This window comes from Pseudorasbora parva, chromosome 19, assembly GCF_024679245.1.
Source record: "Pseudorasbora parva isolate DD20220531a chromosome 19, ASM2467924v1, whole genome shotgun sequence".
In the NCBI taxonomy this organism is placed as follows: domain Eukaryota; kingdom Metazoa; phylum Chordata; class Actinopteri; order Cypriniformes; family Gobionidae; genus Pseudorasbora; species Pseudorasbora parva.
The window spans coordinates 13,335,994-13,358,192 of record NC_090190.1 but is presented as its reverse complement, the minus strand read 5'-3'; the positions used below and the strand labels follow the sequence as shown (position 1 = coordinate 13,358,192).

Sequence of the window (22,199 nt, the reverse complement as noted above, 5' to 3'; positions counted from 1 at the left end):
CACAACACGGGAAGCGCTGGCCCAATCAGAACTCGTTACGTGTTTCTGAAGGAGGGACTTCATAGAACAAGGAAATCATCAGGCCGTTTTTAGGACAGAGAAAATAGCACTGTAAAGATAAGTCAATTGTGTGAAAAATACTCTGTTTTTTTACACACGATACATGAACTCATGTTATATTGCACACTGTAAACATAATCAAAGCTTCGAAAACACGCGAAGAACGGGACCTTTAAAAGGGTTAGTTCACCCATAAATGAAAATGATCCCATAATTTACTAACCCTCAAGCAATCCTAGATGTATATGACGTTCTTCTTTCAGCCAAACACAATCAGTTTTATTAAAAAATATCCATGATGGCTCTTCCAAGCTTTATACTGGGAGTAACAGATTTTGAAGCCCAAAATGCATCCATCCACCATAAAGTAATCCATACCTCTCCAGGTGGGGTTAATAAAGGCCTTCTAAAGTAAACCGATGCATTTCTTTAAGAAAAATATCCATATTTATAACTTTATAAACTAGAATAACTGGCTAGTACCAGATAATAACTATTAGTACCATTGAATTCTATTATGTAGAGTACTTAAAATAAAAGACATTTTTCCCTATCTGTTTATCCCTTTTAGGTCCCATTTCAGGTGACTGGCTCAACCTATCAGAACTGATGGAAAAGATGGCAGACTTCAAACTGTGCACTTCTCTGGGTATCTGCTCCAGCGGACTGAATGCCATTGGGATTCATGGGAATGCTAATGAACAGCTTTCTTCTTGATGTACTTTGGCTTGGATATAAAGTTTGGTACCAAATGGCGGAGAGGACTTTTTTTTAAGACATTGGTCATAGGGTTATGTAACATGCCCTATTGTGCTCAAGCTAAAGATATCTTTTGCTTTGGACAAAAATATTCATACAAATGCTTCAAAATTAATGTTGCTAGTGGACCAGTGCAGATGGCACTTCCTATCTGTTTAATGAAACCCATCAAAACAGATAAGAAAACTGAGCAATCACCAAATTAAGATTCTCCATGCATGATGCAAATTACCAAATCACCCGAAATAAGAAACCAGTTATTATATGTTGCTTGCCATAAGTATGTTGGTGGTGGATCAGTAAACACAATTTATTCATGGATTTAAGACAAATTAATGAATTATGAGCGCGTGGAGCATTGTCAAAAATGGCGACCAGTGATCAGCACGAGGAAATAAAATAACTTTAATCCTCAATTGTATACGATGCGCTATAAAAAAACATTTACACAACGTTTGCTGCAACCCATTATCGGAGGAAAAGGTCAATATTAGCCTGTAGAAATATTTCAAATGTGAGTTCAAAGACTTCAAATGCTCTTGTCCTACTGATGTTCAGGCTAAACGCATTATAAAACTAGTATGCGTTTAAAGCTTCTGAAAAAATGGTGCATTTCAATTATAAAGCATTAACGGTTTACTTTGTCAACTGTGCTGTTTCAAAATGACCTGTCATTTATTAATCGCAATGCCCTTTCACGTGCTTCCCTGTTTGACAGATGATGCAGCAGAACGCTCAATTTACCTGCATGGAATCGGCGCTTATAATTTCCCCATTCAGCCTTTTCCCGATCTCGATAGCCAGTTTGGATTTGCCAGTTCCAGTGGCTCCTAAAATCACCACTAAAGACGGACTGATGCCTTTCTTGAGTACACGCGTGGCGGCCGCCATGACAGCAACCCCTCAGGAGGGCTGAAGAATGATCTGAGCATGTGCGTTGACTTCCCACCGGAGGAGGGAACTGTATCCAAGCAACTAAAACTGTTTCCATAGGAACGAGATTGAAGGGTTCGATTATAGCAGGTAGGGGAAGGCAATGGTTTTTCATTCAGAGATAGGACAAAAGTTCTTACAATATAACAAAAAGTACTTGGAAAACAGGAGTTATTTATGGACAATAAAATGCAATGTGTGTTCCAAACTATTCAGAAAATGTTAAGATTTCTAACCCATTGAGAACCTTCACAGCCTCTGCTGTTAGCTAATAGCAAAGTGCTAGTGGTAATATGGTGAAACGGTCATAGGTATCCTCTGGCTTCGTTGCAATAATTTCAGCTTTGAGTTTTCACATATAACAGATGAGTTGGCCCAGTTTTAATCTTGTAATTTGCAGCTTTGACACCATTGTTGACATTAGCAGGTCGACTCGTGCAACTTCCGGAAGAACATGGGTATGAATAGCTCTCTTCCGTCTCCATAGCAACTGAGCGTTCTGCACCAAGGAAGAGAGAGATGGTCGTTACCACTACGACGTGTCAACTAAAAACGGCACTCGCTAATGAAACGATCAAATCGACTTCACACACACTCGTACAGGTGTTGATGGAGTAAAATAGCTCTTATGCCATATATAATCAAATTTTGCTCTATTTTCTGTCATAGCTGAGCCAATACTGTTTAAACAGAAGAAACAGAAGTTATGGGGCATTTTAACTGCTCCTCTGTGTAGATATCAATAACTGTCAGAAAACTGTCTTGAGATTAATTGCATGTGAAAATAAATATAATAAAATTTAAAAATAGTTCAAACAAACGTTATCGTTTACTCACCCTAATGATGTTCAAAGCCTGTGTGACTTTAGTCTCAGTCACTCACTATCCATCTTTATATTGCATCTTTTTACACAATTAAAGGAATAGTTCTCCCAGAAATGAGCCACCCTAGCGTATATGACTTTCTTTTTTCAGCTGAACACAGTCTGAGTTATCTTGGTCCTTCCTAGCTTTGTAATAGGAATAGAAACAAAAAGTGCATCCATCCCTCATAAAAGTAATCCATACGACTCCAGTGGGTTAATAAATGCATTCTGAAGCTAAGTGATTGTTTTTTGTAAGAAATATATAAATAATATAAAAATATTGAATACTTTATAAACTATAATCACTGGCTTCCAGTAACAGCTGTGCGCAGCTGCGCACGTTCACAAGTGTTGAGTTCTGAAGGGTGACCTCTGACCCGACGTATAATGTCAGCTGTAGCTTCTTTTCTCTCGAAATCCTACTACATTTTTCTTTAAAATTTCTTGTTTATAATTCATGACCTGCATTTGTTTTCCCCTAGCCTCTGCACTTCCATGTCCTACGGTTCTCACCTAAGTTTACACTACGCATACGTCTGGATGGATGGATGGTAAAATTGCATAGGTGGATGGATGGATGGATACTATTCAATTCCATTACAAAGCTGGGAAGAGCCAGTATATTATTTAATATAACTCAGACTGAGTTCAGATAAAAAAAGAAAGTCATATCCAGTACTTGAGGGTGAGAAAACTATGGGATAATTTTCCTTTTTGGGTGAACTATTCCTTTAAGGTGAATAGTGACTGCCGTTTCAAGTTGTGTTCCACGGAAGTAAGTAATACACACTTGGAACAACATCTGGGGCCGGTCTTACAAGTTAGTCATCTCTTTTTTTTCCTTCAAGATCAGTCATAACTTTTTTTTAACCAGTTACATTAAAAAGATTGGTCTAATTTGAATCTGAAAACTAAGACTGTTTTCCCCCTAATTAATTGCTAGTTGACCAGACTAGCTCTTAAGACAGTCTTAACTTACCAGCTATGTTTATGCAACTGGCCCCAGGAAGAGTAAATGATAGCACTTTAAATAAGCCTTATTTGGAACATTTCATTGAAAAACATTTCATTTATTTTTTAGCTTCTGAATCATTGTGTATGCAAATAAACGTTAAAGCAGTTAATTAGAGATTAATTCTATTTAAAAAAGAAAGAAAAACATGCTGGCGTGATCGGAACTGAATTTATTTATTGTTTACCCAATTTTGAGTTGATGTATATAGGCTTATGAGGTACAGAACACAAAGTGCTTAGACAATGCTGATGCCATTCTTCTCCCAGTATGACACCTGATGACAAGGGACAAAAGTGAAAAACAAAAATGAAAAAACAATCGTTACTGGTGGCATATGCACTCTAGTGTCACGCACAGTCAATTTCTGATGGCATTTTATCCTTTTTGCCATACAATTTCAAAGCTGAATGTACAAACAGAAGCCATCACCTCAGTCAATCAGTAGTGACTTTCTTCAGCATGATAGTAGTGTGCATAAAGTTCTGGTCATAGTGGGAGATAAGTATGCGTATGCCACCAGTACAACTTTATATTTAAATACAAATCAAACAATGATACAATCAATTCTGTAAGAAAATATAATTAGTACAAAAATCTTTCAGCATTTTCTTTCTGCCACAAGAGCGATATTAAGCCAAAGAAATTTCAGAACACAATGGAATAGGCAGTAAAACCAGCATAAAGTGGCTAGTGATGAAAATGAAATGTATAGTGTTTTATTTAACTTTTTGAATTTTTTAAAACTTTTCTTAACAAAAATAGAAACTTTGAGATACTCTAGGGAAGGCAGGTGGGTCAAACAAGGTTTAGGACAAATGACAGAAAAATAGAAAATAAAGTCTATTAACAGTGCTGATTTTCATATTCAAAACACAAAGGATGTATTTTTACACAATGTCCTGTACATCACTACTATTATATACATATGTCCAAAGAATATGCCACAGTTTATATACACTGCAAGGCTGTGCTGGACACTGTCCTGAATGTTCAAGATAAGAATAATATACAATAACTGAGGAAAAGACAACAACAATAAAAAAACATGGAACACAATATAACAAAGTAACAGTGATGCAACTTCCTGTCTGTTAAACTTACACTGGCATCATGTGGCAATGGTGGCACACGGCTCTCCTTAAATTTAGTTAACAAAAGCACTATTAAACGGAGGAGAAGTTACACTGATCAAAGACACGTAAATATCTTTAACCAGAGGAATTCTAGATTCTGCCACCAGAAACAACCTTGACGGTTTAGATCAATTATACGTGCATATAAATTGCTACATTTCAAATAACGCCTGATTTGGCATGCTAATTCAATTAAATAATACTTCCCGCCAAAATACTTAAGCTTCTGCGAGAGAATTTAAGAGAACACACATTCAAGGTCTAAATCGCTCAATTACGATTGAAAGAGTCAGAAATAACGACCCTCTTTGGAAAACTGTTTGAAACTTATTCGGGTCAAGAAGGGTCCACTTGAGAACACCAGTACCGCAGCTTCCACGAGTACGTCCCCTTACCCACCCTCCCCCCAGTTGCGAAGGCAAATGTGCAAAGAACGAAAACTAAAGAACTAATCTCGAAATAGTGTCCATTCCATTAAATACCCCCATGTGGAACTTTTGGGGAAAACACAGCTCTACAGAGTTCCTATTGAAAATATGGCTGGACTACGAAGGTTTATGCACGTTTCAATTCAGCGAGTCTCCGTAGTAACTGCTGTTGCCTGCTTTTCAGCTGCTTCTTCTCCTGGGCCTTCTGTTTGTCGCGTACATGTAGTGTGCGCAGGTATTCTGTGGCCTTGGTCAAGATCACAACTTTGGGCGTCTTTGGACAGTCAACCAGGCCTGGGATTTCATCCCGTAGGGCCAGAAAGCGCGAGCGTAGGTCATTGCGTCTCTTCCGCTCCAAGAAGTTGTGCGTCTTCCGCTTGTCCGTGTCCTCACAGTCCGAACTCTGAGGGCTGGACGGTTGGGATTTGAGGTGGTAGGATGTGTGTGTTGGAGAAGCGGCGACAGTCTGAGATTGGGCGAGGACTGGGGAGGAAGAAGGCAAGGGAGGTTTTCTTTCAGGGGTCTGGGGTGTGGAAACCTGGAAGGTCTCCTGCCTGATCTTCTTGCGAGGCGGCTCCTCTTCGGGATAACTGTCGGGAGAGCGGGCAGCGTAGTTGTGCTGCTGCTGGTGAATGGAGATGTGGAAACGCTTCATGCATGGGTCATAGGGGTCTGCACGAACCGTAATGGTCACTGGTTTGCGGGCGTTCACCAAGCGCGACTTGTTCTGCTTATGCTCCACCGTCACTACATCAATCTCTTCATCATCTGAAAGATTAACAGAAAGAATACAAGGCACTTCAGTTTACACATGTCTGGTTCTGCATCCACTTTAGACAGATCATGTGGAATGCTGCTTCATCTTTTGCAGCCTTTTACCAAATTCCAACACCTTTCCATCCACCCAATCTAGCACAAACATTCAGAATGCAAGATCTAGTTAGATGGGCCCCAAAACTACTAAATGAATATTGTTTCTATCAGTTCCCTAGTCTCAACAAGAGGAAAGTAAATGAGGCTTTGATCTCCAATAATGAACTCGAGTCATCCCTGATGTGTATTTTGATAAGAGAAGCATCTGTTCTCTCTAGAGTTCACTCTACTCCGATTTCACAACGCAACTATTTCCATCATTGAGCACAAAGCCAAATGTTTTTGTTGCAAAATCAGAAATTCACTATTAAAAGGAATAGTTCATCTAAAATTAAAAGCCCCATGCATGAGAAAAAACAACTGTGTTTTGGTCCATACAATGAAAGTCAAAGGGGTCTAATGTTGTTTTGGACACCACTGACTTTCACTGTATGGACAAAAAAAGCTGAAGCATTCTTCGAAATATCTCCCGTGTTCTGCAGAAGAAAGGTTCAGAACGATACGAGTAAATGACGCAATTTTTATTCTGGGTGAAATGTAAGCCTTTAGATTGCATGTGTGCTTAAAATTAAAGTATAGAAGAATCAAATTGGTTATATATCTACTGTGGGAGCTTTATGGTGACTGTTCATTTATGGACAATTGAGTGACCCTGACCACTTTAAGATTCAAGTACCCTTATTATTGCTGTCTGCTGCAGAGCATGCACTAGTAGGCACCAGCCACAAGTCAAACAATTTCTTCTTTTGTTTCACTTGGGGAATGTGGAAGCTCAGCACACTTTTACATTCCACCTATATTAAGCAGAATTCAAAGTGAAACCTAAATCCCATGGCATCAGTGCAACTTTTCTATTCAGGTAGGCATTGTCAGATTTTGGTGTAGTTTAGTGCATACATTAATGGCAGCTACTGCACAGGATAATGATCACAGATGTGGAGATCAGTCAGGTGTCAAAATGAGGTGCAACAGCTGCACACTTACCCTACACATACGCTTCAAGGTTAAGGTCTACACGGTTAAGCAAATAAGTGTGTTTTGGTCTTCAAAGTCAACGGTCTGGTGCTTACCCGAGGAGTCGGTGCGAGATTCTGACCCGGACGACACCTGTTTTTTGCAGCTGCTGCTCAGGGGGAAAGTAAGGACAGCTGCTGGATCCACACAATCTGTCGCGAAGCTGTTGAGAGCAGGCGCGTCCACAGGGACGCACTGCGCTTTGCTGGAGAGTTTCGACTGAGCCGAGCAGGACAAACGCTCGTTGACAACTTTCTCCAGCTGCTGAGTGGCGGAGAAACTGCTCCACATACAGTCCTGAATAATGATGGAGCTCAAGTTCTCCAGGGTCTCCTCCGCATTGAGTTTGCACTGTCCCTCCTGCTCGTCGTCCTGCCCCAAGAACTGGGACACCCACTCTAATCTGTCCCCTGGAGATGGACCGGTACCTTCCAGTATTCTGACAGGCGACATGGGCGGGGTTGGCACGAGCTCGAATTTTTTCCAAATGTCCTCGCTTGGTGCGGTTGATTTGAAAAAGTCCTCGTCCAAGTTGTGATCGTCGTAGAAATAGTGCTGATATTGGTCGTATTCCTCCATCTCCCACTTTTTATTTCGCGATGCGTTTGCACTGATTCCTGGCATTGGTGTCCTCCTTAGAGATCAAGATCTGAAACCCACAAATGATCCGATTTTAAAAACAATCCGATCTTATGAGAGATAATTAACTTAGAGCTCTTCATCTTAAATTTTCAATGAGCTTCTGATAGCCAACATATAATTAGTTTCCTGTTGTTTTCTTAATATATACATGCTTGTATATATTTAAAATAATTTGTCTTTAAAATAATTGCATGCAGTTCCACTTTACAAAACTTAAAGTTTCGCAATATAGCCTACTTCTATTACATAACACAACGATAATGCTTCATGTAAGTGCATATTATACTACTAAGAGTGTGTCTACTGTCATCAACAGTTGCTCTATTCGTCTGCAAAATGCCTTACTTTTTCTCAAAAACGATTAAGCGAAGCCCAATAAATAAAGCGTCCCTTGCTTAACAACCACTTACCGTAATACAGAGCCAAGAGTCGGTAGGCTATTGCATGTCATTTGAGACACAAAAATGAGGTTCACCGGTGAGCTCCGGGCAAATGTTTTGCAGAAAAGGCTTTCATGTCAACAAGTTAGGAAAGCGTCGAAAGCTGTGTTCTGAATAATCCTGTCTTGCTGTGTTCGTTTTCCAGGCGTGGTTTTGTATTATCCAGCTGTTGTTTATAAGTTAAGTTGCGAGGATGTGCACTCATTTGCAGTCTGCCTCTTCGTGAGAACTTCGCTTCTCTCTGCGCCCTTTATAGCGAATGTGCGATTCCTTCTCAAGCCGCGGCTCGCGCTCACTAGTATGGACACCTGAAACGAGTACCGCACTATATTACCCAGCCAAGTAGTGGCTGGATTTGCATATAGGGCGGGTGGTAGCGTGGTAACCACGCCCATCGCTTAAAGCGACAGAATCTGCTGTAGAGGTTCATTTGAGTTTTGGTCGTCTGGGGAAAAAGGCATGTTGATTGAGAAAAACGCCATATAGTCAGACTGGGTGGGAGAGACTTTTAAGATGATATACTTTAATTCAGCTCAGCTACGATTTTGTATGCAAGAATAAAATATAAAAATTAATTTTACACTATAGCCTACCAGAGTGAGAAATTAAGCAGGGCTCATAATAACATGCCACATAATTTGACCAAAATGCTTTAAAAATGATTTTATTTGTTTTAAATTTAAGAATGTTAATTTAAAAAAAATGTAGATTATTGTTTTATAATTTATTGTTTATTTTTCTGTTTCTGCTGAGGTGGATTTGTTTTTACACTTTGCAAAAACTATATCTTTATCTTGTCACGGGGGCAGTACCTTTAAAAGGACATCTTTTTACCCCTTGAAGATTCATAGTAGTAGCTTAAGGTACATATTGCTACTCTAATTAAATGTGAAAAAGGTACAAAGATGTCCTTTTAAAAGGAATAGTTCACCCAAAAATGAAAATTCGCCTATGATTTACTCACAATCAAGTCCTCCTTGGTGTATATGAAATTCTTTTTTCAGACGAATAAAAGCAGAGTTATATTTTAAAAAGTCCTGGCTAATCCAAGCTTTATAATGACGGTAATATTTGCTCTGTTTTTGAAGTCCATAAAAATGCATCTGTCCGTCAAATAGCGTGCTCCACACAGCTCTGGGGGATTAATAAAGGCCTTCTGAAGTAAACTGATGCATTTGTGTAAGAAAAATATCTACATTTAAAAGTTTTTATTTAAAGTTCTGTCCGATCGCCTTCCATTGAAAATTCTTGAAAGTGCCTTATTGGAGTTCAGGTTGCGTATGCGACGTCTGACGAGTGTAACTGGTTGCATAAGCCTTGTGAACTGCAGAGGCACTTTCAACACTTTTTCCATAAATAGAATACGGAAGGCGATCGGCCAAAACTTTACTTTATAAAGTTTTAAATAAAGAGATTTTTCTTACACAAATGCATCAATTCATTTCTAAAGGCATTTATTAAACCTCCAGGAGCTGTGTGAAGCACGTTATTCGACAGACAGATACATTTTATGGACTTCAAAAACAGTAACAATCACTGCTATTATAAAGCTTGGATTAGCCAGGATTTTTGTAATATAACTCCAATTTTATTTGTCTGAAAGAAGAATGTCAAATACACCTAGGATGACTTGAGGGTGAGTAAATCATGGGCTAATTTTCTAGCCTGACGGGGTCATACTCAATTCTAGTCAGAATATGAGTCTTTCAACCGAACCAGGAAAGACCTCAATTGGATAGACCTACAACCAATCAGAGCAACGAAGCAACGCATTGTCAAATGTCAACAGAGCTCAACTGCACTGAGTTGCCAAGTCCGCGTTTTTTCCCCACGGGTTGTTTTCTACGTCCGCGGGTTGAAGCGACTATTATGTGATATATAGACCCATGAGTGCAAATTTTAGCAGGCAACCTTGCCAAAATAACACATTTTACCCCCCAAAATGCCATTCCCCGAGAAGCTATTGTTTAGGGCTAGTAGTTGGCGGGTTTTGTTGTGAAAACTTGGCAACCCTGTCTGCACACGCGCTGAAATCTGGTTGGAATAAACGATCTTTGCCGGTGTTGTAAAAAAATAACATAATTTAATGATATAGAGAGTACTTACCCAACATGATCATCATTTCTGAGAGAAATTGTGAAGGTGAATGCATACACAAACAAGCTCTCCGTTTAGGATTCAAACAAATATAATCCAAGCCTCATTGATGACGTGCATGATTACGTTCCTGTTTATCATCTGTCCATCATCGTCTAAAGCCCGCCCTGATGATTTCATTGGTCCAAACAGTTTCTGTTCGGGGATAATTACTCCTCTATGAAGCAAGGCCAGACCGAACTGCCCGACCAAAAATGTTGTGGGCGGGGGTAAGTTCGGCTGGCATCCAGGCTACTAATTTTCATTTTTGGCTAAAGTATCCCTTTAGGATACTGCAGTGACAAGCTGTTGTACCCCTAAACATACAGTTTTTGCACACACAAAAAAAGAAATTCGGATAATGTAAAAGTCTTAATTGTTCAGATTAAGAGATTTGATTCAGATTTCTGTTGATTAATTTAACTGTATTAGTGTTCATAAGTGTTTAGTATGTATCAGTGATAACCATAGATAATGGATTTTATTTTTATATTTGACTTGTTTTCAAGTGGGCTATAAATACATCAATAAAACAAGATATATTTACTTGAGAAGTAAAACGGCAGCATAATTTAAGACTTACATATCTGGATTTTACATATCTAAATCCCATTAGCACCGTTTTTTTTCAGTGTACTAAGCACAAATATAATGCAAATAAAAAATATAAAATATGTTTAAATGAAGAAAAATGTTTACATACACAAAATTATGTTTGCAAAATAGCAAGAAAAAAAATCCTAGGCACCCCATAATATTTTTTTATATTTCTGACAGTGCAATATACCAGCCAAGATCTTGCTTTGTTTGTGTCTCGCACACAACCTATAATTTCCGATTTGCATATGCTGCATTCACATTGCATTGTTTTATCATTATTGTGAGTGAAAGTCATATCCAGCCTATATGTTTTGTCTGGGCTAATTTATCTCAAGATGATAATTATTGCTAGACAGCTTAATTAATTGCTGGCAGTGCACAAGCTGTACTTGTGACAATACTGTTTCTTATGGCTATACCACGTGTCCTCTTTTCCAACAATGCCCCATATGGCAAATCTGTGCATTAGGAAGTAAGTAAGTAATCGCCGACTAGTGTCTCAATTCAGTGTCTATCCTCTTCTTTCTTTACATCCTAATTTAAGACCTTGACCTTACGCAGAACAAAGGCTCGTCCCGCAGTGATTGACGAATCTCCCTGGAGAGATGTATCTTTCTTTCTCTGGGTTTATGGTCTTTTTATAAATTTGCTTAGCTTTTTCGACCCACCCTTTGTAGCCAATTGTCCCATACAAATGTTCAAGAGTTTATAGGAGGCTGGTCAATGACACCAGCCTCAGTGAGTTCAGTTGGTTTGCTTTGAAAAAATTATTGCATTGAGAATTTCCTCTCAACTCGGGTGCATCTTAATATATATATATATATATATATATATATATATATATATATATATATATATATATATATATATATATATATATATATATATATATATACATTTAATCAGACACGTTTAAAATTTTCTCACATTCTCACAGTTTATTTGCTATAGTTTACACTGTGTCAGAACAATTTCATCTTGATATTGTCAGATAACTTTGATAGGAAGGATGGATTACAATCAACCAATCAGCTGTCAGCATTAAGTTCCCAATTAGATCATACCAATTCAACCAATTAAGCAATGCTGTATTTTGTTCAGTCTGTGTTGTAAAAGGTTGCATTAGCAGTTATAAAAAACACTTAAGAAGAACATCAGGTCAAAGTGTCTGAATAATTTTGGTCTGAATTTTTTTATCTTTTTTTACTAGTCTGATGGGAATGATGAGAAAACTGTGCATATGGCCTTAAAATGAAATTTTAAAAGGCAGAATAGGGAATGAATATTTTTAGGGCTCAGTGATGAACTATCACAGGTAAAAAGCTGTGAACTGGTCACAAGGCCCTATTTGTCTTTTGCTTTAAAAAAGGATAACTGCAGGTGATGGAGTTGGTGCTTAAATTGCACTGGGGACAAAGCCTTGAAGAAGTGTGTGTGTGTGTGTGTGTGTGTGTGTGTGTGTGTGTGTGTGTGTGTGTGTGTGTGTGTGTGTGTGTGTGTGTGTGTGTGTGCGTGCGTGCGTGCGTGCGTGCGTGCGTGCGTGTGTGTGTGTGTACACTGGCAGAGGTTCTTGAAACATGCTGTTATCATAAACTAGAGGTGCTAATTAAGAAGTCTGCCCTCAAAGCTGTGCATTGGTTACCATTGGAGAAATTAGACATACAATAGAAAGGCTATAGCTTCACTATTTAGATTATGGCCTGTTTTATGCATGGTTAGGCCACTGATTTAATTATTTTTAACACTTTTTCCTGGCAGGCATAACATTTGCACAAAACAACATACACTGGGGAAGAGGCCCGTGCATTTCTAGCCCTTTTGACCTTTAACTGCCCAGAATACTCATACGAAAAGCGCATCAAATATGCCTTAGCAACTCTATAACAATGCCATGGCACCCGCTCACAACAACCTGGTGGTCAGTTTTACATGCAGGATGCACTCCGAATGTGTTTGATGTGTGAATGTGTTTCTAAAGCTAATTATCAGATGCAGGAAAGTTTCTCTGACCATTTGTTAATTGAAAAAGTGTCGTTGTTATCTAAATTAACAGTTTTTATTCAAGTAAAAAAATGAATCAGTACTTCATTACAGCAAAGCAAATTTGTATGGGTTAAATCAGGTAGAAATCGCTCTTTAAGGTAACAATTGCAGCTTATCCCCTTTTACGGAGCCAACCAAGGAAAAATCTCTTTTTTTTTCTTATTAAATTAGTGTTAAATATGTGATGTTTATCAGAAGATATGGGTTTAATATGTTATACATCTGTGGTGATACAAACACAAAAAAATGCATTCCTGTTTTCCAGCATTCTCTGTATATCTAAACTATCTCTGCTGCTCTAATGCTTACTGAAGTGCACCTATCAAAGCCTGGCATCTTGAATTCCCCGTAGCCTGACCCTTGAGGGAATAGGTTGACTGAGCAGGTTGAATACCACCTGATGCCTTTTTAATCACATGAGGAAGAGAGCATATACGTCTAATGAAAGGTCAAGGTTCCATGAACTTCTTGACCACTATGCACAAAACAGGGTGGATACCTGTCCCTTTGATCTATTAGCATTTTGCACACTTTGCAACACCCACCCTCTAATCAAATCTGGACCACTGACAGCAAAAGACGACAAGTCAGCAAAAAAAGAAAAAAGAAAAAAAAGAACATCTATTATACTTGACAATAAAAATAAAATATGACTGTGTACATTTCGAATGTTTTTTAAAAATGTAAGATATAAAAGACTGGAGATGTACAGAACTGTGAGGAGTCATCCAGGGACTTGCTAGAGATGCATCTATCAGCGGAGGGCGTTTACACAACCCCGTTTTTAACTGCTATATAGCGGGACACTTGGCACACATTATTTATCATTTTGAAATTGGACATTGCAAACAGTAGCAGCTCTTTAAGTCCTTTTAGTGGAATCAGTTTTTTGTGATATATCAGCTTTAAATTTGGAACATTAGAAAAATGGCTTTGATGATTTAGTTCAGTACATTTGCTTATAGTAAATCTAAACTTCTGTAACTTTCACGTTTTCATTTTTGAAGTGCTTTCTGATCTGCTGAGCATCTTCTTTAAAAATAGACCAACCTTTAATCTGTATTCCAAAAGCATTTATAAATTACAACCATTTAACCAATTACTTTTTATTAAAAATATTATTCTAACAATATTTTAAACTATTTTAAATATGTTAAATATGAATATTTAAAATAATGAATAGCCTACAAATATTGTTACATTATTATATTAATTAAAAAGCAGCCTTTTTTTTTTTTTTTTTAATGTGTTTATTCATTTTCAAACATTACAAACATAACCTAAAATTGAACAAACCAAAAGAAAAAAGAAAAAAAAGAAGGATAATTATTATTGTGACTCACCACTCCAATAAATCAGTCTGGAATGCAATACGAATGAATGACAAATAATATATATATATATATATATATATATATATATATATATATATATATATATATATATATATATATATATATATATATAAATTTACAAATAATATTTCTTCCATATTTATACTCAAATATACCTCCCATATTTAAACCTCCTTAAACAAACAGAGCAGCCTTTTAAAATGTTATATAATATTTATCATTGTATATGATAATAAAAAGTGTACCAATACCAAATAATTAGACACAAAAAACTCAATATAGAGAAATATAAGGGGTAATGCAGTGGCTTCCTGGAGGTCTTTTTTTTAAACATGACATGATAATAAATGTATGATAATAAATCTGGACCACTGACAGCAAAAGACGACAAGTCAGCAAGAAAAAAAATTATAATTGCAAATTATATGTAAAATACATTTTAAATATTTATACAAAATAAAAAGTAGTCTTTTTAAAGTATTTTTTTTTCCTTACTAAGGTAACTATAAGGCATAGTTTGTTTTCTAAAACACTGGCTTTTGGGAATGCATCTTTTTACATAAATTGTTTAGGCATGCTTTCTGCTTAAAATATGATTTTACAGTTTTTCTCAATTGTTCACACACAAATTCTGGTACTTGAGACACAATGACCACAACATGTAACTCATTCACCAAACCCCCTGAACCGATTCTGCTAAACTACAAGCACAGTTCCTGCTTTACACTCTAATTGCAGTACTAAAACACACTTTTTTCAAAACACTACACACAAATTTTCTGCTTTTGGCACAATTTTCATGCAGAAAATATCTTGTTTTCGAAAGGAACACACTGCCATTCAAATATGCATACTGACTAATCACAAGGGCAAACACCGGACACACAGTTTTACAATCAGCAATCAAAACTTTAGCATAAAAGGGCAACAGAAGAGAGGATGCAGCATAGGAATTTATTTTTATTTTTATTGATTTTTTACTGTAACTCTATACAGTAAATTCTTCTGTTGTTTTGTATGTAGTGTATGTGCAACTTTGTGTTGGTTGGGAATGGGATGTACACTGTGTACATTGTTTACAAAACTGTAAAACTATTTCAAAATATGAATATATTTAAAAGAACTACTAAAAACATTTAAAGTACTGTAAACATATTGTACAATTCTATAAGAAAGAAGTCCTTTTAAATGTAATAGTTAAGATATGTTTGACTTTTACATTATTTTCCCATTAACATAATATTTTTTATTTATTTATTTACAGTGCTGATTGAAAGAAACTCGTGCAACTGCATGAGGAGATGTCATTAAATACACCTAAATCCCTCCTCCAGCAGGGTCCCACGAGGGAGTGTGTGAATTAGAATTTGGGGTCAAATAGCTCTCCTGGTGACTCTTTGTTGATTCCCATTGGTTGGATTTTAAAAGATGCACAAGCCAATCCCACCCCATCCATCGCCTGCTGTGTTGTCACATGCAAATGAGGGTTGCTCGGGTGGGTTGACATCACTTTGAAATGTATGTGAGATCGATGTCAGAGGATAAGTGAGAGCCAACATTTCTCCACTTGAAAGAAGATTCTGGTATAGGTATGTTTATAAAAAATGTTCTTTAGTGGTACAATATGTAAATTACATTTTTAATTAAAAGATTGTATCACACATTTCAACATTCCTCTGGAATTTTAAGTAACCTATAATAAAGTTATAAATAAATGAAATTTTGCCTACCCCTGCATTTGTGATGAATAGCTCTTATAATTTAATGGGTGCAGATAACATTTGCATGATTCAGATGGTGATGCGTAAGATGAATGTGTGAGATGCATATGGAAATGGTTGCTAGATTTGCGTAGGTTTTTACATCTCTTAGTGCTTAACAGCAAATACACAGATGTTTATATAGCCATGTGCTAGCATGAATAAAAAGTATCCAGGATCTGCTGACGCCTGACCGGCACTTGAGAACAAAACGACCACTGATAATGCAACATCTATTTCATCCATGTAGCATCTGTATGCAAATCACAAACGTGCCACAATTCCTTTGAAAATCTTTCTTTTGAGTTTGTGGCTTTGGATATGTGAATTTTTCCACTAAATTCAAAGAATGAATTTCAGAAACAATTCCATGCTTCTCATGAATATATAAGCAGCCCAACGAGAGGTCCAGCCATGGAGGTTTTGTCCAGCAGCAACTATTGACCAGCAGGGGTGAATGTGAGTGGGAGGATCACGTGGCCCCTTTGATTGATAGATGCTCATTAATTGGAAAGGGTGTAGGATTTTTTACTGCATTCTTCCGAGACTCAGCCCTGGGAGAAAGCCGGCTGTCAGCTCAGTTCTGGGTACGGCGTGTACTTGTTGCAAACTGCACCTTGGCAGCAGAATTTGGGTGAGAGAGACTGAAAAAGAGTGTGTGTCTGTGTGTGTGTGTGTGTGAGAGAGAGAGAGAGAGAGAGAGAGAGAGAGAGAGAGAGAGAGAGAGAGAGAGAGAGAGAGAGAGAGAGAGAGAGAGAGAGAGAGAGAGAGAGAGAGAGAGAGAGACGGGGGTGGGGGCGGTAGATGGTGATGGAGAGAGAGGGGGGGGGGGGGGGGATGTGGTGCATTTCACAACAGCCATGAGTGAAAAGATTTCATAACCACTATCTGGCTGTGACAGAAATGCTTCTAAATAAACAAAGTGAGCAGCAGTTATTTATCCATTTATTGTTGTTTCAGATATTATTCCACTGAAGTGAGTATTTGCATATGAGCAGGCAAATGCAGAGATACTTAAAAGTATCTCTACTTGCAATTTTAGAAACATAATTCATATTTGCATGATACCTGAGACCATTGTACTAACATACTCTTCAGGTTCTGCTTATTGTTCAGGTACAAAGCATTCACTTTAGGATATTATTGGATACTTCAGTTGAGACAAGATTTGCATGTCATGTCTGTTACACCCTATGGACACTTCTCCTTTCCACCATATAAAAAAAGCACAGAGGAAGCACATTATCAAATTCATAACTTCATTTTATTGTGCGTGTTTGGGGGCTCAGGTTTTGCATACATTGTGGAGACAAGCCTATGGTCCCAATGAGGAAAACATCATAAACTGCCCTATTTAAAAGGTTCCTCATTTTGTTTTGTGTTTCCTACTAAAGGTTTGCATGTATCCATGTTCAAAAACACATTTTGTTTTCTTGCAGTACACATCATCTCATTTTTCAAAGAGTCTGAAAATGGTTCATTCAAAGATTCAGTTCCTCTAAACCCCTCCTTTCTGTGGGCTTACTGACTTGATTGGTCAGACAGTCTGTTGTAATTGTCATCGGTTTTACCGTATCAATTCCAGCTCGAATCCTTGTCCCTTTGAAGTGCATCTAAAGTGGATTCGCAGCACTGAAAATAGCGTCTTTGACATGTTGACAACACAAACCAAACTCTTCAAGGCCTCATAACACTAACCTACAGCATTTAGCAAGTAGACCCTGTTCACAGGCCGCTAGTCTCAGCCTCAGACGTATAACCTACATATGGGGCACTTTTCTGGAAACACGTTAGGAGTTTCGAAATTGTTATCTGATTGCCTGAATTCCGCAGGATGTCTGCAAGATGGGTGTGTTGCGTCCTTTAAAGGGTTACTTCAGCGATTAGCATATGGCTTTGTATCAGTAGAAACCCTGGAGTATATTCAAATGATATTCGGAGGAATTGTTGGCCAGAGGCTACAGACTACAGCCAGCAGAGGGAGCCATTTCGGCATGTTTTCAACTCGCACATGGGGGATGGGAGATCACACTCACAGCACTCAGCTCGCAGCTGCAGCCTCAGGCATTCAGGTTTAAAAGGTGCAGCCAGCAGAGCAAAGTAAGTCTTTCAACTTCTCAAACTAATTCCTATAAAAGTTAAGCTTTCAAAGGCATGAGCTGAAAACGCGCCAGACTGAACATGTGCTGTGAATCTATGCCGCGGACGCGTTTACCTCAGCTCTCATCACAAGCTCATCCATGACTGTCAATGTGACTCCTGCAGCGTTTTGGGCTGTGAGACTCCCTCAGCGGCTAAATCACAAATTGAACAGACACGTTCAGTTTACAACGCTGGATTTTCATAAGTATGTGAAGTTCATGGCTCCATTGTTACAGTAAACTTGCACATCATTCTTGAATTAATAAGTTATAGATGCACGCCGGTCTGTTATTGCAGGGACATCTACTTTATATTTTCACATACCTAAACATGACTTAGACGTGATTGGTTGCGCTACATGTCAGTCAAATGTCCTCTTGGGGGTTCCTTAACAAGTGAAATCTGCGAATGAGTCCAGACCTTCTGCCATCAGTCTGAAGGTCTGGCTACACACGACTAGCAGGCAGCCAGTGAAGACCAAATTTGCTAGATTTATGCAAATGTATTACATTGTTATGTAGGCTTTGTAACAGGAGGTGAGAATGGAGTTGCTGACGACTCCTTCTTGTAGTTCAGGATCTATTCTTATAGGAGACAATAATTATTTGTTGCGGATGTTGATCTTTAAAACTTGGCAGATCTTTTCCATTCACAAACAGCTATACTACACACTACATGGAAGGCAATATTAAAACAAGCATATTAGGGTCAATAGAAAGTAGAAAAAAACTGTGTATGTGACTTTTTGTGAAAATGAATGAATGAATATAAACAACTTAAATAAAAACATAAATATGTGTTGACAGAAATAACCTACTCATAATGGAAGTCCATGCTGCAAATGTTCAATGAGTGGCTGATAGACTTCCATTGTAGATGCATTTCTGTCAACACATACTGTGTAGTCAGTCAAAAGAAGTGAATTGTTAACATTTTCAGTGCATTTTTGTTTCATTTGTAAAATACATATTTAATTTAAAGCCTTTATATATACAGCCTTTCCTCATCCAGTCTTCTTTTGAATTTGTTTGGCATACATATTTTTTTTCCTTTTGTATTTCAAATCACTAACCAACAACACCCGCCATTTGCATTTCAATACAGCCCTCTTGCACTGCTGAACACTTGAGATGGGTAGACTTTGCTCAAACTACGAGTTTCTAGGGTTGTTGTACACATTCATGCATGTTAGAAATGGTTTAAGCTTTTGTTTCTATGTAGAACTGACTGTGTATTGTATGTATTTAATGGTAAAGAAGGGAGTGATTACAAAGCCATCTCCTCCGTATCCTGGTTCAGGCTGGCCCTTGCTTATCCCCACCCACTCATCTCTGAGATCTTCTGCTGGCTCTGCAATCTTGGTCTTTGCAGTCTGCCAGACAGTTACCGACCCACCTGCTTACACATACGGATTTACATGTACAAATTAAGCACTTGAACATACTCACAGCGTATTAAAGGCATACCATATCATTTGACTGTGAAATCACTGTTTTGATTTTTGAAAGGGATAGTTCAGCCAAAAATGAATGTTTTGTCATTATTTACTCGCCCTTATGTCATTCCAAATGTGTGTTATTTTATATGTAGAAAACAGAGGTAAAAAATGTGGATCCAAAACATAAAATAAAAAAGTAGTCCTATACAGTTGTAGTTGCGTGATCAAACAAATACCTCATCAATAATCATGAGGCAAATTTCCATATGTTTGTTTAATGTAAACTGTTGCTATTGAAATGATCACAATTACTGATGTAATGTTATTTCCCTTAAAATCAAACTTGAATTTGCAATAATGATTTGTGTTGCACTAACTGAAACTAAGAGGAGCTTGTTAGTTTTCAGCATGCTTTGCATATAGCTAAATCAAAAGAGAGTAAATGTTGTTATATTTGTAAAAGTGTTATTTTATGTTTATTTGGAGAAAAACAAATCAGTGTAGCTATACAACACTAACATAATGTTATTTTTCCAGAGTTAAATGTAAAAATTACATTGATAGAATGATTTCTTAAAACATGTACATATTGTCATTTCTCTTTTGTCTGTATTACACTAATACACTTGTTATCTCAACGCCCACTTACCTGTTCAACTGCTCATTAATGAAAATATCTAACCAGCCGATCACATGGCTACAACTCAATGCATATAGGCATGTACAGTCAAGGTTCGAGCTGACAGAAAGGCACATGTAACTCCAAAAAAAAAAAAAGCACCTTGAAGCAGATGGTACAAGCAGCAGAAGATCACACCGGGTGACACGTCTGTCAGCTAAGAACAGAAAACTGAGGCTACAATTCACACAGACTCACAAAAATTTGAAGACTGGAAAAAAGTTGCCTGGTCTGATGGGTCTCGATATCTGCTGCGACATTCAGATGGTAGGGTCAGAATTTGACGAAAACAAAATGAAAGCATGCTCCATCCTAACCTGTACAGTTAAAACTGCGGGTGATGGTGTAATGATGTGTGAGATATTTTCTTGGCATACTTTGGGCCCCTATAAGTACCAACTGAGCATCATTTAAACGCCACAGCCAACCTTAGTATTGTTGCTGAAAATGTCCCTTCCTTTATGAACTTTATAATTTCTGGAGGAGTGATCTAATCTTTCAATTAACTGCCAGAACATATAACCAGCCATCACCTTTTTCTGGCATCAGCTGTTTTGGCATCCCTCCACCTCCCCAACTCCACCAACATAAATGTAGGCATCTCGCTTACCATACTCCTCTTCCTAGCACTAGTACTAGTCCCTGTGGGGTAAATCTAAGCTCGAGTTGAAGCTGCTTCCTCGAGTTCCTCCACAGTGGACAAGCAAAATACGCATAACCTTATAAGCTTTAAGAGTTTATGGTTAAATTTGTGAAATGATCACAGTTTCTTGTTTCTTATAATGAGTTCATTATACCCAATTAGCCTCCAAAGTCACCAGATCTGAAAGCAGATCTTTGGGATGTGGTGGAACTGGAGATGGATGTGCAGTCGACAAATCTGAACTGCGTGATGCTTTCATGTCAATATGAACCAGAATTTCTGAGGAATGTTTCCAGTACCTTGTTGATCAGGCCCGTCATGACAAGACAAGCAAACCAAGCAATTGCTTGGGACCCCAACCTGGCCTGGGGGCCCAAGACAATGACAAGTTAAGAATATAAGGCAACGACAAACTATGTGAGCACCCCTTAGACCCTTTTACAGCCCACGTGATCAAAGAGTTGCGCACGCATTTTGGCAACGGAAGTGGTGTTGTTCCCTAGTGGTTATAACGTGTGAGCAACTCCGAAAGTTTATCAAAACGGTTTCCCAGCATCAAAATGTCTGGCTGTTGCATTTTTGGTTGCACTAATCGCTATTCCACCAATGGGCTTAAGTTTTGTAGGATTCCGACAGGATCACGGCCGTTTCAGAAGAACCAGCGGTACCTGTGGCTGCAGGCGATTAAATGCATTGATTGGAACGAGGACATAAAAATGCTTGCATAAAAAAAAATTCATTTGTAAAACATTTACTGCACTTGAAACTTAATTATTTATAATTAACCTCCCAACATTGGCTGCCACTGGTGTGTATAATGTACCCCCCATCCCCAGATTATCCTATCAATAATCACAGTACTTATCAATTTCATTTGTAATGATTTTATTAATAGTTTAATTGCAAAATAACCATCTGAGAAATGTATGCAAGCAACATAGTTGCTATTAAAGTGCTATAGCATTACAAAATTAAACTTTAAACAGAAGTGTGTCGACACGAATCAATAACAACATAAAATGTAAGGAAAAGGATCAATGTATGTCTGTGTGAAGAATAAGAATAAATGTAGAAAATTGTATTGGACATTCTGTACATGCCCACAGACAACGTATTTATAAGCATCCAGTGATTTGTATGCTTGTCTCGGGTGTATACACGCTCGGTTTCTCAACTAAATATGTATATATCCGACCACTAAGTTATATCTGGCCGTCTGCTAACGTCTTTTATCCACTCC

At 37.8% G+C, this 22,199-nt stretch overlaps 2 protein-coding genes across 4 annotated transcripts in view; both read right to left on the bottom strand.

The window, feature by feature from the left end:
• The window catches only part of trit1 (tRNA isopentenyltransferase 1), a 61,237-nt gene extending 59,462 nt beyond the window's left edge, over window positions 1-1,775 (bottom strand). For 2 of the 3 annotated variants that reach the window (XM_067426134.1, XM_067426135.1), the window contains exon 1: window positions 1,564-1,774. In XM_067426134.1, the coding sequence (XP_067282235.1) occupies window positions 1,564-1,710 (147 nt within the window). In that variant the 5' untranslated portion in view covers window positions 1,711-1,774. Of the gene's footprint in view, window positions 1-1,563 lie in introns of all 3 variants that reach the window. The other variant, XM_067426136.1, reaches the window with a different exon arrangement.
• Window positions 1,776-3,787: 2,012 nt separating this feature from the next.
• Window positions 3,788-8,482, bottom strand: myclb (MYCL proto-oncogene, bHLH transcription factor b). Its single transcript, XM_067426026.1, has 3 exons — window positions 8,134-8,482; window positions 7,138-7,730; window positions 3,788-5,962 (listed from the first exon to the last, which is right to left on the bottom strand). Exons 2-3 carry the CDS (start codon window positions 7,703-7,705, stop codon window positions 5,322-5,324), a joined length of 1,209 nt encoding a protein of 402 aa, XP_067282127.1. The 5' UTR covers window positions 7,706-7,730; window positions 8,134-8,482; the 3' UTR covers window positions 3,788-5,321.
• Between the last annotated feature and the right edge of the window lie 13,717 nt (window positions 8,483-22,199).